The sequence below is a fragment of the Ooceraea biroi genome, chromosome 14, assembly GCF_003672135.1.
Source record: "Ooceraea biroi isolate clonal line C1 chromosome 14, Obir_v5.4, whole genome shotgun sequence".
NCBI classification, from domain to species: Eukaryota; Metazoa; Arthropoda; class Insecta; order Hymenoptera; family Formicidae; genus Ooceraea; species Ooceraea biroi.
In genome coordinates, this window is record NC_039519.1 from 4,116,441 (window position 1) to 4,134,098 (window position 17,658).

At 43.4% G+C, this 17,658-nt stretch overlaps 1 protein-coding gene across 3 annotated transcripts in view; it reads right to left on the reverse strand.

The window, feature by feature from the left end:
- LOC105286345 (transcription factor Ken 2) overlaps window positions 1-17,658 on the reverse strand; it is a 40,008-nt gene that overhangs the window by 3,779 nt on the left and 18,571 nt on the right. For 2 of the 3 annotated variants that reach the window (XM_026974838.1, XM_026974837.1), the window contains exons 1-4: window positions 1,211-1,666; window positions 901-1,073; window positions 490-714; window positions 93-378 (exon numbers count right to left, since the gene is read on the reverse strand). In XM_026974838.1, the coding sequence (XP_026830639.1) occupies window positions 93-378; window positions 490-714; window positions 901-1,073; window positions 1,211-1,525 (999 nt within the window). In that variant the 5' untranslated portion in view covers window positions 1,526-1,666. Of the gene's footprint in view, window positions 1-92; window positions 379-489; window positions 715-900; window positions 1,074-1,210; window positions 1,667-17,658 lie in introns of those variants that run through there. The other variant, XM_020034204.2, reaches the window with a different exon arrangement.

The window sequence follows — 17,658 nt, forward strand, 5'->3', positions numbered from 1 at the left end:
CAATTGTATTAACGATGCATTATTGAAGTTGAAGGAATTGGGAAATTCGAAAGAAATTAGAGATTTATCGGTAAATGTCAAATGTAGCTTACCAAGTATGGTGGTGCCGAAACGCTCAGGGGATGTGGTGCCTGCAGCCTCCTGGGCGTCTCGAAGCCAGGATTAAACGGCACGAAAGCTGGATTCTGCGCGGGAGCGTTGTGGAAACCCGGTCGTCTCTTCCGATGTGGCGTTACGACGTACGCTTCCGCGGCCGGGATCGGTATTTCTTCGGGTTTCCTCTTGGGTTCTAAGCCTAACACCAGCTGTGCTGCCAGCCTCCTCCTTTCTTCAGTTTCCTCGAACGATTCCCGCCTCTCGAGTAACTGCTTTTCGGACCTGTGATGAGCAATTCGAATAAAAGTTTGTTCTAATTTTCATCAATGTACATGCTAGTGCCATAAAGATGAAGTTTGTCGTAACGATAAATCGCGTTGGGTCTTGCCTCACCTGTGTATATCGTGCGAACTTTCGTTCGTGTTGGAAGTGCCGGAATTGAGACTCAGATTAACAGGATCAGAGCTATCCCTCCGTCTGGGTGCTTCTATGCTGCTTTCCCTGTTTCCTGTAAGAAGATTCTCGCCTTCCACGCCTTCCACATCCACTTCCGTCTCCTCTTCACAGCCCTCCGTCTTGATGAGGACCGAGCAACAGTCCGCGGGATTATTCGACTGCCTGAATAAAGTTTTGAAAATATTACCTGCATGTAGCCAGAAACTTTGTAGTTTTTTGAAACAATTAAAACGTTCGTGCATAAAAATCAATTTTCCTCTAACTTTAAAATTCTCGCAATATCAGCAAGAAACAATGATTTGAAATAGGAATATTTATTATACTCACGTAAAATTATAATTTACGAACCTGCTATCATATTGAGACTCATAACTGGAACTCTCCTGACCTTCCGAGGGTTGGGGAGTTGATATCCTTTCAAAGTCAGAATTACTAGAAGTTTGAGGTTGATTGGGCTCGAATAGCTCCGACTTAATCTGAAGAAGCTCGAAGAGTTCCCTCAACGGCGTGAGCTCCGTTGACTAAACAAAACATTTCATTAAAATTTCACTTAATTTTCTCGATATTCAAGATATTTTCTGCGTGTTATAATATTATGCTACATATGAATTTTTTGCTTCAAAGATTCTACTGATAAGAGTGTGCTTCGGGATCATACCGGTATCAATGCTTCTCCGTTGTACAAGAACTCCAACAAGTGATTCAGTTGAGTCCTTCGGACCCCGGACAGGTGAACCACGTGGTCCAGGGCAGGATTCCGAAGTAGACTAGCTAAAAGGGGACTGGCTGCTGCCAAAACGACGCGATGGGCCTTCACAACGGACCCATCATCGCATGCCAGGGTCACGTCCACGTGACGGTCCCCGCTGTACCAGGCCCCGACCTCTGCGGCCAAGGTCGCTGGATGTTTCCCATAGTGGAGCGTCAGGAGACCGTCAGTATACATCGTCTGAAACAAGAATAAGGAAGTCATTTATTTGGCAACTCAAGTATCATTTCAAGAGCTTGATCAGATACATTATTCTTGGGAAGAAAAGATAAGAAACGACAAATAAATAAATTCCTGTACGGTAGCACACACAATTTTATAAACACTTTTTACTGCATAAATTTCATTTTCGTATTATTCAGTGAATTTTAATTGAAGAATTTTAATTTATTATAATTAAAGAATATAATTAAAGAATTGTAATTTATGATCAAATAGCCAGAAATATATATTTTTAGAACTTATGTATATTTATAACAAGGTTAAAATGTATAATAAACTAGTAATAGTAATGACAAGACTTTTTAATAAAATTAAGAAAATAAAATCATAATTGTAAGCAAACTTGTGCGATAAAAGAATTTATACCGCGTCCTTAACCCAATAAGTACTCCTGTCGCCTTGCGTGTCGGAAAGACAGCTTCGTTACATTAATTTCCTCCTTTTCATGTCTTGACTCTCTTAGAGACGGCGGAAGAGACTGACGTGTCACAAGATCATGTTTCTCACGTTTCTCTTACATCTACGCAACTCTCGGTTGACCACGTCAAACATGTTTAATCGTGTAGTATGCCAATTATCCAGTTACTAAATTCCTCTCTCATTTATTTTACCTTCAGATGTATTTCACACATTTATATCCAATTTGCAATTACTCCAAAATTTAAAAAATTTAAGAACGTTCAAAGTTTAAGAAAATGTAGAGATTAAAAAATTTCTCTCCTTTTCCATCAAAAAACATTTTCCTGTGAGATTTCCTTCATGGCATTTCTATAAATCGACTAACAGTTATAGTATTACACAATAAGCGCGTCGAATAGAACTCGAGTATCTCTCTCTCTTGTATTTTCGCTTTACGTAATTAAACAAAATGGCAATTATGTAATAAACCAAACCAAACCAAAAGATACATTATATGATTGGATTTCTTAAAACAAAGTGATTTACGGATCTATCCGATATTATAGGAAATTTCTCCCCTTCCGTTAAGAGAAACTAACTGTTTTGCCGCAGAATCCGGTTCGCTTGATCATCTCTTTACTAAATATCAATCAGTCAACATCTCGGAGAGAATTAATGGATTACGATATAATCCTTTAACAGTAATTATAAAACGTTTGATAGAATATTAAATGAAAAAATATCTTATTCATCCATGTCGTCTAAGTTGTACAACGCAGCCACGGCTAACATAAGAATCGAGAATTAAGGATCGATCGAGCGTACATTCGATTTCTCAAAGGAAATCAAGAGAAAGTTCAGTTCATACGTTTTCAAACATTTAAAGTATAAATATTGTGAAATCCATGCCGAATGTCGAAAAGTTTAACAATATTGTGGAAAATATCTTCGACTGAAAATATAATATTTTTAATATTTTATTTTTTAATTTTTTAAATATTTTTATGTATATAATAGTTCCATTTCAATATAATTATAATATAATAAATTTTATAATATTCTCGTGGAAGTGATATTTCAGAATGTAATTGTGTATTTCATGCTTTTATATTAATTTAATATTACGAAGGACTCGATCAAAATTATAAAAAATTAATTTTCTGTTATAGTTTGCGTGTGAGGGAAAGGCAGACGATAAACATGTATGTAAATGTACAAATCACGTGGAGCGGCAAAGTAACATCGCGTAATCGCGATTTAGGAGCATCTCACATTCGCTGCCATGACCTTCGATCGATAGTCCGATCGAATTCGAAAGGGAAGACCTTGGGTAAGAGTCACGAAGAAGGCGCCAAAACCATCGCCGAATTCTAAATCGTCGAAAGTAGCGTGACGGGTTTCCGTTAAATTCGACATCATGCATATGAGTTCACGGCTGGGGCCGCTTATTACATACTGTTTATTCATTCTTAGATAACTTCATCATAATGAATTCCTTTCATATTTGACGTCGCACAGCATCGTCCGTTACGTAACTGGAAAATTTACAGCGCTATGTCCGCGCTTGCATAAGGATATCATTCCGAGCCTTGTGCGAGGCAGATCGGCAATGAAGAAACGGCATATCGCGCGTTTCAATCATACGGCGATCCGTTCGGCATTACGAAACCAACGCGGTAAACAGGAAGCGAAAGATTTGTAAGGAAAAGGCGTATCAAGATCATATTCCATTTTGCGCCCGAGATACGCCACACGCATCGGCTTCTCCTCTTCGGCAAGCCGCGCGTAATTAAACGGAAGGATATGAGTATCATAACGTGCGCTTTTTGCATCGATTGACGATCGCATCATCTTCCGCCCAAGGAGACGCGCCAGAGACGGGAGATAATTATCCTCGCGGAGAAAAGCGACGGAAGAGGAGCGATTTGACGGGATCTGAAAAAAGAAGGCGTGTCCTTCGGTGGGAGGGACAAGAGTCACGGCAACGTCCAGTCGTGCTGAGGCTCACTCGCATGCGTAATGCTTTCTCATCGGCGCGAAACTGAGAAAATCGCTAAATAAGGAAATCATTGCTGGACATCGCCGCTGCAGACGTTGCTGCTACTCGCGCCGCCGCGCCGACGGCGTCGCCGCTGCTACCGCGGCAGTGGCTGCTGCTGCTACCGCTGCTGCTACTGCTAGTGGTAATGCTAGCTAGTAAGCACCGACTGAAGTTCAGGGTCAATCCGTACCGGCCGGTTGGTCGGATTACGTTCGCGCTTACGCGCTCGCCTTCCTCTTTCTTCTTCTATTTAGGCCTGAAAGAGTTGCCGGGCAGGGTCTTGCGCTACGCGTCGCTAATGCAACGTAACGAATGAGTAGACGTAACGTTCCTCGGTCAGATGGCACAGAAAAATTGCGAAACAACACGCGCTCCCGTGTCGATGCTCTGGAAGTTTGTCACGTTTGAGTTTAGATTCCAATGCCGAAAATGCGCAACATCAGTCCTTGCCCGAGGCGACAGGAGCCGACAATCGGAAGGATTTTCTCAGGAAAACTGTGGTCATTGTGCCTGCTCAGTCCTTGACCCATGGCCAATCGTGCTCCTCGTTTCTCGCATCGAAAGGAGATGCCAAATCAGGAGGACCAATCAGGAGAAGCTAACTCTTTCTTTCGTCATCTGCACCTCTACCTGCCGTTTCACCGGCATTGTCCGCATCCCGCCTTATTCTTCGTCCAATCATTCCGTCCGGTGGGAACCTGAATATGACCAGAACGCATACGGGACAGAGTAGAAGGCGGAGTTGCGCTTTTACCGGCCAAGCCGCGTCTCGCTCTCTCCATTCTCCGATTGTGCTGTGCTCTGCATCGAGAACAACGACTACTTCCAAACCGAGAAGCTCGAGATACTCGGTGTCGGTAAAATACACGCCTTAACGTCGGTTGATGCTCAATTCGAAATACCACGAGCGGGATATTACGAAATTCCGGTGCTCTTCCTTTCTCTCGAATAGTGAAGTTCACAGTAAAGAGATCCAGAGTGCACAAAGCGCATTTCAAATAAATCATTGTAAACAACTGACTGTTCGTGACGTCATTTTTCAGATGCATCGTTGCTCTATAACACAATAAAAACTTCACCACAAAGCTATAAATAAAAAATACAAAATTGCATATTTTTATTCGAAACTAGGACTAAAAATGTGGAATTCAGCAATAATTCTTTACTTAAGGGGGGAGCCTGCTTTAGAACGTTGAAAATAAGGTATAATTTTACGAATTTTTTTGGAGAAACTATACAACGGATTATTATAAAACTTTGATGCATTTATTAGTACATGTTTAGAGATAAAAAAAATTATTTTTTGATTTGAATATATCGCCTGTAGAGGTCGTCCTGGAGGCATTGTAAATTGGTGAGCATTCTCCTGCCTCCAAATTTCATCCAAACTGAAAAATTGAAATATTTTCTCGTTATTTATGAATTCCCATCGTCGATGAACCTTTACTATTCATAAAAACATTAAATTAAACAATTATTTTTGCATGAAAAAGTTCAACAACTTTGCCTAAAAATCGTACTTTTGTGTTCTAAGCTCCACCATTTTGGCACTTTTCAACTTTTTTCTTCTCTCTTTGGTTCATCGACGATGGGAATTCATAAATAACGAGAACATATTTCAATTTTTCAGTTTAGACGAAATTTGGAGGCAGGAGAATGCTCAGCAATTTGCAATGCCGGCGACGCGGCTGCACTAAGATTTCTCCAGGACGACCTCTACGAGCGATATATTCAAATAAAAAAATAATTTTTTTATCTTTAAACATGTACTAATAAATGCATCAAAGTTTTATAATGATCCGCTGTATAGTTTCTCCAAAAACAATTCGTAAAATATACCTTATTTTCAGCGTTCTAAAGCAGGCTCCCCCCTTAAGAGAAACTTAATAAGATCGCCTTATTAGAAGGCTTCCTGAAGCATCAGGCTGCACACAGGCATCCTTTTTAAAATTTACCCAGTAATCACTTTCTAACAGTCATTCACACGTCGTCGGTGGGATCGTCGCGCTTTCGTCATCGGCCGCGATGATTCATTCGAAACCGAATCTGTAACGCACCGACGAGAGGGCGAGAGGGGAGAAGAGTAACGCAACGCAGAGTGCCATAGAGAGTGCGAACGGGTCCTGAGGTCTCGACCTTAGATAAGAGGAGAAAGTCAATGAATTCGTGGATTCTACCGCACGGATCGACCGGCGCCGCTCTCGTATCACCGTTGCGTGTGCAAACACGCGTATGCGCTCGTACGCGCGCCTGTGTGCGTCGGTGCGCTTTCGTCTGGTGATGGCAAAGTGATGCACGCGCGTGCACACGCATACAGCCGCACGAGGGACGACGATGCGCGGTACCATGCACACGCGAGCATTATAATCTCCTATCCGGATGGCGGACGTTACGATCTACCATTGAATCGAACAATGGCGAAACTGGGTTACGCAAATGTCGAGGCTGGAAATTAAAGCGCGAGACACGGGAGGGAGAGGGCGGATCCGCGTAGCGGATCGACTGATGAAAAAGATCGCGCGCCGTTGAAAAACGCGCGCTTAATCGTAGGAAACGATCGGTTCGTTAAACTCGGTTGCGTCAGAGCATTTTTCAAAATTTCGCGGACACGTGTGTGGAATAGGATGTACTCGATGTTACGTCATACCTTTTGGGATCGATCTTTTGTTACTATAAATGTCATCGAAATAATCGAGAGCGTAACTATTTTAGTTCAATTAAGCTCTTCGCGAGTTTTATTGTTTCAAATAATAAAATGGCTTTTTCAGCAAGTGTCAATAAATTTAAACGAGAATCGCGTTCTGACAGAATGTAGATCGCAAGAAGTTGTTTATTGGCCGTAATAATACTACATTAAGTTTTTTTTTTTTTTAAAGAAATTTGAACTGATCGAGAGATCCATAGATCGTGTAGGCATTAGTGGGATCGGATCTCCTCGTTGCCGATCTTCATCGTTGTGTCGCACACAGTCGATATCGTTCCAATGTTCAGCATTTTTTCATGGTTTTCAGACATTGCGGGTTTGCGCAGCAATTTAAAAAAAGAAAGAAGAAAGAAAGAAAGAAAATACAGATCGTGACAACGCTGATTAAGGTGAGGTGGTTCAAACCGCGCAAGCCGACCAGCACGGATTGAGCAATGCGGAGAGAGAACTCGTTACGGGACCCGTAATGGGGCCCAGGCGTTTCCGTTCCATTTTTTGTGGGCCCAATTACGTTTCGCCAGTCTGGATAGCTATGTTTCGCGGTCTCATTGTATACCGCTCTCGTATACAATCGCGCGAGTGCGCATCGAGCCATCGGTATCCACTCGTTTGGAACACTAAGCAATATCCCACGGAGAAACGATTCCGCACCGCAGAGTGCAGTTAAGTCGGTTGCCGGAGTAAGGTTTTTCGAAAAGATCGCGGATAATCAGCGACATCAATCTTTCACGATACATTAAGCGAAGACGAGCGACTAAAAAAAAAACACAGAAGCCGCACACTTGGCCCCACAAGGGGCGAGTACCAGAGAAACGGAGAGGGAAACTCGAGAGGATTTTCGGGTTAACGACATTTATCGAGCAATAAAGATTGCACTTCTCCTTCGGCCACGTGATGGAACCGGTACGTGCTCTTTTAGCAATAATTATATAGCTTTCTCGGGAAAAAGAGCGTGTAGAAAAGCTGAAGTGACAATAGGGACCGATGACATTATGGGGACCATAATGGAACAGTTTGAATCGGCACGAAGATAGGAGATTTCACTTTTCATGAAGAATACCTCCCACCAACTTCTTCATTCGCGAGGATAAAGCTGCCATCGCAAGCTGCCATTTCGAAAGAAGCACGTGCTGGCTGAAAGGAAAGCACGCGCCTATTTTCAACGCGAACCAGTTTTCGTTCGATTCGCGGACAGTCGAATCGGGATCGCGTCTACGTTTCCGTCGTCCAAGAATAGCTTCGCGGTTCGCTGACTTCCCGTACCGCCGCCGCGCATTGTGTTTCGCGTCTCGGGAACGAAAACGCCAGCAGCCTGGGGCAGGGTTATGACACCCCGTGAAACCGTGAGGTGACTCACACCTTTCCTCGATTTCGAATCGCCATTTTCCACCTGGTCTCTCACGCTCTCCCTCTTGCGCATCGCTCCGTCAACTGTGACGTGCTCTCTCCGACATCCTCTCCTTCCCTGTATCGCTTTATTCTTCTTCGTTTCTAAAAAAGGTTCTCCGCCCGTTCTCTGCCCTTTCGCAACGTAACGAATACCGGATGGACGACGACTCGGGAAAGAATCGAGCAACCGGAAGCGCGTACTCGCGCAGCTTTCTAAATTTTACCATACATTCCCCATTCCGACACTGTTAACAAAACAGAAATGCTATTGACGCTGTAAAGGGACGCCGTAACTAATAGAGGAGAATCCCCTATTATGAGATATGCTCCTAATATGAGATAATGGGGTTTCTGTTAAACTAGTGAGCACCATCTGTTAGTTCCACCATGAACTTATTACTTTTGGTGTAAAATGTATTTAGTGAAAAATTCATTGTTCGTTATTGCGTTTAGCTTTTGCAAGAAAAGGTTTGTGAAATTGTGAACATGTCAAAGGAACTTAAGGTAAGTCTTTAAACCTTGTTTATTACATAATAAAGAAATGGTTGGCAATAAATTCAGTATGCAATGATAGAGTAGAATCGTAGTAACAGGAAAATAGGCGATTTGTTGAATTGTTTAATTGTAGAGGTTAGATTTCATGATCGCGGAACCGCTAGGCGCGTGGCTCGTATAATGAGATATTCAGGGTACTCTTAATATGAGATAATTATTGCTCGAATATGAAGAGTATGTAGTGTAATAAAAAGAAAGAAAATACTACTTAAGGTTAAAGAAAAGTTAATACGAATTTATATTACGAATTTTTGTGTATTTAATTTTTATAGAATCTGACTATGGAGGTTAGAGAAACGAGGAAGCGTCGACAGTGGAATCGTGAAGATTTGGCGAAGGCTGTGGCAGCAGTATTTTTATAAAAATATCTAATAAAGTTTTTTACTTGCAATACTGATGTATTTTGCACTTTTAACACCGATTTCTCGAGGTATCTTATATTAGGAGCACACTTTCGCGATCTTGCGTAAAGCTCTTTTTTCAAATTTGTTTAATTTTCAGAAAAAATAATATTTAAATTCGATTTTTCATTTGACCAACCTAAAGCTTATTAAATTCTCTTCAAGATAACGTATTACATTTTTAAATTCTGCCTACAGATTTCCTTACATTCGGCAAAATCGATATGGTATCTCATAATCGGGGACTTTCCTCTAGTAAAAAATACAGCAGTTTATCTTAACGCATCTCCCGCCCCCTCAAGATTGATATAATTATACATTGCGTCTCGGAATCCGCGATTCGTTCTCAACTATTACGATAACGCTACGAGTACACGTCCCGATAAAAAGAAAGAGAGACAAAAAGAAATACCAGCGACGATTATGGTCACAGAGCTCGGGTAATCAAAGTAATTACGTGTTTAATGTCAGCGTGTTCAATGTTCCTTTTACTCTACGTTATTAGCGCGAGTTCGCGAAGACACGACGAGCTAAGTACACGCGTCTCTTGCAAAAAGCTTGCAAAGTGACGCGCAAGTGACCCTATCATCACCCGAATCATCCATGAACGTTGGGATTCCGCATCCCCCTTAAGAAGAATCGGCTCGCCACGCTTTTAATTTTACTCGACGCGAGTAAGTATCGCGCAATTAGACCCATCGGCCAACCCACGATCCACGGTCATTGTTTAGCACGAAGCACCAAAAATAGCAACGCCGTCAGGTAGACTTGTTTTTCGCACGGTGGAGCGACAGAAGTTCCCCCGCGCGCGCGCACGATCAACGCCGGCGTCGCCGAGTCACCGGATACATTTCGTTCAAGGCCAGAAAGTAAAAAGGCTTTTCAGCTGCACTTAGTACCGAGCTAGCCGAGTAGCTCTAACTGGTACGCGCGCGAGCGCGCGGGTGCACACGCGTCCATCAGGTACACGCGATGCACGCGATACACGCGGTGCGCGGCCTTGTGTGAGCGCGCGTGTGACTGTGTGTGCATGCGAGCGCGAAGGCGTCCCCCTCGCGCCCGCCCCGGCCCGCGAAGCGGCTAGTTACATGATCCATTCATTATATAAGAACAATCGCCTCCTCTAATAGACACGCTCCATCATTGTGAATCTGAAGGGCACGCTCGGTGCACGCGTGCGCCGTGCTCTCTGCGTGTTTCCAGCGTTTCATCGGCGTCCGTCATTTCACGCGCCTCCCCATCTCTCCGTGCTGGCTACTGGAATCATCAGAATTACATGGCGTCTTCAAGAAGAGATCTTCAGGGTTGCCCGTGATGATCTTCCGACTTGTCGACCGTCTGCCAGTCGCGATTTTTTAGTAGACTTGAGTAGAATTTGAGTACACGGAAAGAAACAATTTTGCTACCGTAGTTAATCATGATTTGCTAAAACTGTGTTTGCTGCCGTGGCTATAAATTTCGAAACCACAGCAAAATGGTTTGTTGTGGCACCTAATTGTAAGATCTGGAAAGATAGTCGAGACTGACAGGTCGTATAGAGGATCGTAATGAAAACAAGTTGATCACAACAGTAGGAGTATTGGCCGTACAGCCTAAGACCTAGGCGTGTGAACCAGGGATCCCGGAAAGTTCGAGTTCAAATCTAAGGCAGTCTCCTAGTTATTTTTCGCCTCTTACAATTCAGAAGTGGGATAAAATCCGCTACCCCTCGAAGACAGTTTAGATTCATCCGCTACCCCTCGGAGAGGAGGGAGTTGAGAAGCAGCTGGCCGGTAGTGAAGCCTGAACATGGAGGTCTGGACGGACTCAGAGGAGTGAACCAACATGGAGATTGGGAAGGACTCAGAGGAGTGAACCAACATGGAGGTTGGAAGGGACTCAGAAGAGTGAACCAAAAATGGATGTTGGGAGGGACTCAGAAGAGTGAACCAAAAATGGAGGTTGGGAGGGACTCAAGTGGAATGAACCGACGATTTGGAGACATTCGGGGACAAATGTAATGTCAGGCTGGCCGAGCTGTAAGATCTGGAAAGATAGTCGAGACTGACAGGTCGTATAGAGGATCGGAATGAAAGCAAGTTGATCACAACAGTAGGAGTATTGGCCGTACAGCCTAAGACCTAGGCGTGTGAACCAGGGATCCCGGAGAGTTCGAGTTCAAATCTAAGGCAGTCTCCTAGTTATTTTTCGCCTCTTACAATTCAGAAGTGGGATAAAATCCGCTACCCCTCGAAGACAGTTGAGATTCATCCGCTACCCCTCGGAGAGGAGGGAGTTGAGAAGCAGCTGGCCGGTAGTGAAACCTGAACATGGAGGTCGGGACGGACTCAGAGGAGTGAACCAACATGGAGATTGGGAAGGACTCAGAGGAGTGAACCAACATGGAGATTGGGAAGGACTCAGAGGAGTGAACCAACATGGAGATTGGGAGGGACTCAGAAGAGTGAACCAAAAATGGATGTTGGGAGGGACTCAGAAGAGTGAACCAAAAATGGAGGTTGGGAGGGACTCAAGTGGAATGAACCGACGATTTGGAGACATTCGGGGACGAATGTAATGTCAGGCTGGCCGAGCTGTAAGATCTGGAAAGATAATCGAGACTGACAGGTCGTATAAAGGCTCGAAATGAAAACAAGTTGATCACAACAGTAGGAGTATTGGCCGTACAGCCTAAGACCTAGGCGTGTGAACCAGGGATCCCGGAGAGTTCGAGTTCAAATCTAAGGCAGTCTCCTAGTTATTTTTCGCCTCTTACATAATGAATGAGAAACCTAACCTAATACATAAAGAAAGTAGCAAAATATGCATAGCTGTAAGGATCATATTGTACAGCAACATAAAAATAGCTATCGGAACTAACCGATATGCCACAGATACAACATTATTTCGCTGCCGCATGCAAACGCGGCGCGAACAGCGCTGCGCATGCGCAGTGGTAAATAATTGAGTTAGTGATTCACTTGATCTAGCTATTGCTAATTAATGTAGCTATCTTGTGTACACTTTTAGCTGCAGAACATATTTCGGGTTTAGCATCAGTTTGATCGCCACAGCAAAAGTATTAGCAACGACAGCAAAAATTGTGTCTTCCATGTACAAGTAGTGTGCACGCTACAACTAATCGCTGCAACATATGTTGTGATAACTGCTAACTAAAATATGTACTGCAGCTAAGTCTTGCATATAAGGCAGCTAAACATTTTCAACTAATTAAAATAGGTGTCACAGCTAAGATGTTAGTTAGTTGTCCATATATTACGGCTGAAATTTAGCCACCACACGCAGTTTTTAGCTACGGCAGCTACTTTTTTCTTTCCGTGTAGACTATGAATAGAGTTTAAGTAAATTTGACTAGCACAACAGTGAAATTTCCGGACACACGGAACGCGTACTGCGTATGACTGATATATTAAAATTGTCTAATGAAAGTCGGAACAACGCGAGAACAAGGAAACAGCGATAAAATCTTTTGAACATTGCATAATGAGAGCGCGAAGTAGTAATCAACGCAGAAATCTTGAAAAATCGACCATTGCGAGGCTTCGCATGGAATTCCGTTCCCCGGAGATTTTAATTTGACTTAACTATAACTTTACGGCGTAAGCAACTCGCTTGCTTTAATTTACTTCTTTGCTGACTTCGTACATAATGCCCAGCATTACTTCGGTTTATTCTTTTACGCCGATTCCGCATGGCGCACTACCCACACACGAAACATGAACGTGGTACGTGATAATGTGCGTGCGCGTGTATGAATCGGCCTTTATGTCACGAGCGTCTCCATGCCGCGTACTCTTACGTAATCGCCATCGTTTCTCTCAAACGGACGACGTCGCCTCCTCCGCCGTACAATCCAAAGGGCACTCTTGTCCTACGCCCGACACCGACGAGATCGCTGCCAACGATACTCACGGCCATCCACTCGATCTTTCGAAAGTAATTTAAATATCACGAGCTACCGATAACATTTCGGTAACTTTTACGACGCGTCGAGAAAGCCTGGAGAACGCTTGGAGGAATCACTTTCTCGGATTATTATTAATAGTCTACGACCGCGTGCCGTATATTAAGGGGGGAGGGAGCCTGCTTTAGAACGCTGAAAATAAGGTATATTTTACGAATTGTTTTTGGAGAAACTATACAGCGGATCATTATAAAACTTTTATGCATTTATTAGTACATGTTTAAAGATAAAAAAATTATTTTTTTATTTGAATATATCGCTCGTAGAGGTCGTCCTGGAGAAATCTTAGTGCAGCTGCGTCGCCGGCATTGCAAATTGGTGAACATTCTCCTGCCTCCAAATTTCGTCTAAACTGAAAAATGGAAATATGTTCTCGTTATTTATGAATTCCCATCGTCGATGAACCAAAGAGAGAAGAAAAAAGTTGAAAAGTGCCAAAATGGTGGAGCTTAGAACACAAAAGTACGATGTTTAGGCAAAGTTTTTGAACTTTTTCATGCAAAACTAATTGTTTAACTTAATGTTTTTATGAATATTAAAGGTTCATCGACGATGGGAATTCATAAATAACGAGAAAATATTTCAATTTTTCAGTTTGGATGAAATTTGGAGGCAGGAGAATGCTCACCAATTTACAATGCCTCCAGGACGACCTCTACAGGCGATATATTCAAATCAAAAAATAATTTTTTTATCTTTAAACATGTACTAATAAATGCATCAAAGTTTTATAATGATCCGCTGTATAGTTTCTCCAAAAAAATTCGTAAAATTATGCCTTATTTTCAACGTTCTAAAGCAGGCTCCCCCCTTAATTAAAGGCATCGTTTCATTAACGTCATATGTTTCGAGACGATCCACGGCGATGTCGTTAATTTTTCTGGCATTGAACATTGTGATTCTGGCATCGAGAAATAGATATATACGTGTCCCGATGAATCAAAACTTTTCTCAATTGAATGTCAGGGATTCAACTCTTCCTTGATTCACCATATTCTTCGCAGTCGATATCATAATATTAGATCGCGTCTCCATACAGATATTATAGCGATATTTTGCAGAATTTTATTAAGTCGAGGTCTTTAAAATATGAAAGACAGAGAAACAGAAAGAGAACAACCATTTGTCCGAAAACGATGCACTTTTGCGGTGAGCAGAATTTTCCGTGAACACGTTGGGCAAAAGGTACACTCTTCACGGCAATGCCGTCTCGCATTTCTGTTATTACAAATAAACGTGCAGTCTGCGCCGCGCGTCTGTAACATCGAAATCTGAACTCAGCGAAATTGTAGCGCGAGACGCCGCGCGTCTCTCGGCCTCGGCTTTTGCGAGATGTCGGCGCTAACGCGCGCTTTCGTCGCAGCGGATCTCCGCGACTTCTGCACGCCGGGAAAAAGTACGCGGTGACGGCACCGCGCCGGCTTGGGTTACATAAATCGCGCCATAATACGAGTAATTTGATTACGTGCAAGGAGTGCGATACCGCTCCTACTAAACTCATCCTTACGATCAGATAATCGACTTCCACGATGAAGAAAAAAAAGAAAAAAAATACATATTTGCAACGAAATTGTCTCTCCGGATCACCGAGTGAACGTATCAACGTATTCCTCGTTGCTGAATCCCAGGAAAGATTAATCCGAGTCACGTAAAAGCCGTCGATATTTTACGCAACGCATTTTATCGTGAAAGAGAAAGAAAGAGAGATAGAGAAGAAAGGTGAGAATCTTCCGGCAAGTTGCCGGATACTTTCGCGGTTGCGTAACGGTTGCGGTCGACGCTGACTTTTCGGAAGCGTGATCCTGTTTCGCGTCGCCGGCGCGACGAGCGAGTGAAAACGGAACGAGCCGCTGCAGATTCGGATGCACTCGATGTCGGAGAGTGGTTGGCTCGTCGGTCGCAGCTTTTATTGCGCAGCGGGAGATGCATGCACCGTGCATGCCTAGCAAATGAACAGACAGACGGATGGGGGCACCTATATGGCCGCGGATTAGTCATCTGCGGAGGTCCGATCGCGCCTGCATGCGAGCGATCGAGAACACTATTAAATGGACGACCTTTCGCTACTTGGAAGATCTACATACACCCACGTCGTCGTCGTCGTCGTCGTCATCGGGACACACGCAGGGGACACGCGTGCAGGCGTTACGCAAGAATGACTCGCGGGGTCTCGCCGCACCCCCTCGCTCTTCCTGCTCTTCCTCTTTCAGTCGCGCTCGTTCTATCTCTCTTCCTTCCCCGCCCCTCCGTCGTCCCCCGTGATGTGCAATTTCCCATTCGACGAGCGAGTAATGTCACTCTGTTGCGGATCCGAAGGGCACTCGTTTGTACCTAAGGTACGATACTCTAACCGCGTTAAGTTATCTCTGAGGTCGCGCAGATTTTTTCTTAACAATTTCGTTAATTTCTCTGGAGAAATGGATCGACGAAAAGTACCTTCGATTAATTTCATGCATTAGGTTTCAGATAAAAATGTTTTCTTTTTTTCAAACTTCATTGTCAAGGTGTTTCTACTTCAGATTCGCTGATTGTTTTCTGAGATTCACTTCGAGGAAAAATTGATCGGTGAAAATGCAGAAGTAGAAATCATCGAAACGCGAACGTGCGATGTTGCGCTACAATGCCATTACGCACACGTAAAGTTTTTTTTCTTGGATGCCCACTTATGCGTCAGATGCATAGCCTTACGAGAATAAGCGTGACTTATGTAAGCTCCCGATCCCGACTGTGCTTCCACCGTTAGCTGCGTTATTAACTTGGGAATCGAAGCAGTTTCAATATAGGTCGCGACTGCTTGCAAAAAACGTCGCGCTGGAATGGAAGCCGGAAGATGTAGATGACTTTTTTCCATCCCGCCGTGCCGTTTCTGCGAGCAGCTTCTCACGCTGCATTTACATTCTCCACCTCGGAAACGCCTCGCGAGTGCGTTTTAATGCAGCCAAGATCACTGCTTTTGGCGTGGCCTTGCCATCGCGCGTAAGTGAGTCAGGCGGAAATAAGGAATGTCGAGCGAAGACCGTTTCGCGGTAAATTAACTCTCGTTCTCTTTGCAATTTCGCATTATGCTAATAACGCATCCTCCATTCCTAGGAAAAGCGCGGACTGCGCCAGCGGGAATTCAGCATCCGAGAAATTCAGAATTTCCTGCACAATTCCAATATAAGAATTCCAAAAGCGTCTAGCAGCCGTTCGATGAACAGCTGAAAAATTAGGATTCTTCTTAATTCATCTTGGTTCTCAAAATTATATATACGAGACAGGATTATCTCTGACATTTTGAGAGTTTAATTCGTACATGAAGCACAGTCGAGTCATAATTAGAGAATCACTTTTGGAGAATGAAACATCGAGGTCAACGAATGAAAAGGTGAAAAGCTAAAATCTGAATTAATTTTTTAAAAAATTATTAAACACGCGTTAATTTTTGTTACCACTGCGGCAAAAATGAATTCCCGTTGGTAGATCGACGCTGCAGTGCTGCTTCTGATAACGGATTCCTCCATCGCGAGTGACAATTTCGCAGGTATTATCTATTTGCGATCGCCGGAAGCGCAGCATACGGCACTTGCATAGAATTCCGCACGATCGTTTATCGCGATAACCGTCGCACTTTAATCGTAACGTGACTTTCATCTACATAACTAATCAGGCAATTCTGTTGTGCCGCGTGACAGCCTTGAATAATTATTTCTATTTCCATCGTTTCCCCTGTCTATCGTTTTCCCTTTGCAAACAGATATATGTGTATCTACTCGCTCGTTATTACTGACGTTGCCGAAAAAGTACCGATCAAATTCGAGTAAACCGATGAAACAGATCGATCAGATCGATCAGATGATCGAAACCTCCGATCATTCGTTTAATCATTCACGCTTGATCGCTCGTGACGGAATCGTCGCGGCGGTTAGCGACGATTTTCGACATGTTACACTGACTCTGTCAAACGTTACGCAATTCTGTTCGACGCGAGCGATCCTTCTCCTCTCTAACAGAAAGTCTCAAAGTTGATTATTTCAAAATTCTACGTGTCAGAATATTCCAAATTATCCGTTCTACCTTTCGGAGGAAAATTACGACTCGACGATTTTATAGTGAAATATCCACCAGACGATATACGTGATATTATTGTTCCCCGTTTCGCTGGCGTATGGAAAAGGTAACTTCCGTCAGCTTTTCATGTAACACAAAGCTGTTACATAAGTGAAGGCGAGAAAAGTGCATCCTGCTACACCATCAGGCGCATCACCACACCCGCTTCTCGTTGTAATCCTTTCGAATTGCGCGCCAATTTAATGAGGCGGATTATACGCTCCGCATAATTAATTCGAGGTAACGTTTAAACGCAGTTAGAATGCTAACGACGCACCCATTATGTCCCAGTGAGATATTATCGTGCTATAATTTGCGCCACGCCACGCCGAAGAAATCCCGGATAGAAACGTCTCCTCTCGATCGCGCCTTCATGTCACGCTTGTGATTCTCCCGAGGAAGCTTTTACTTTTGCCGCATTCAAGGATTGCCCTGCGATGCTGTCTTAGAGAATTACAATTTTGCTTATAACATAAATTCTTTCGACGCGGTACCAATTCGCGCGGAAAATATCTACGACAGATTTCCGCTCGACTCGATTGATCTCGTCTTTCTCTCTGAATAATCTCGAGA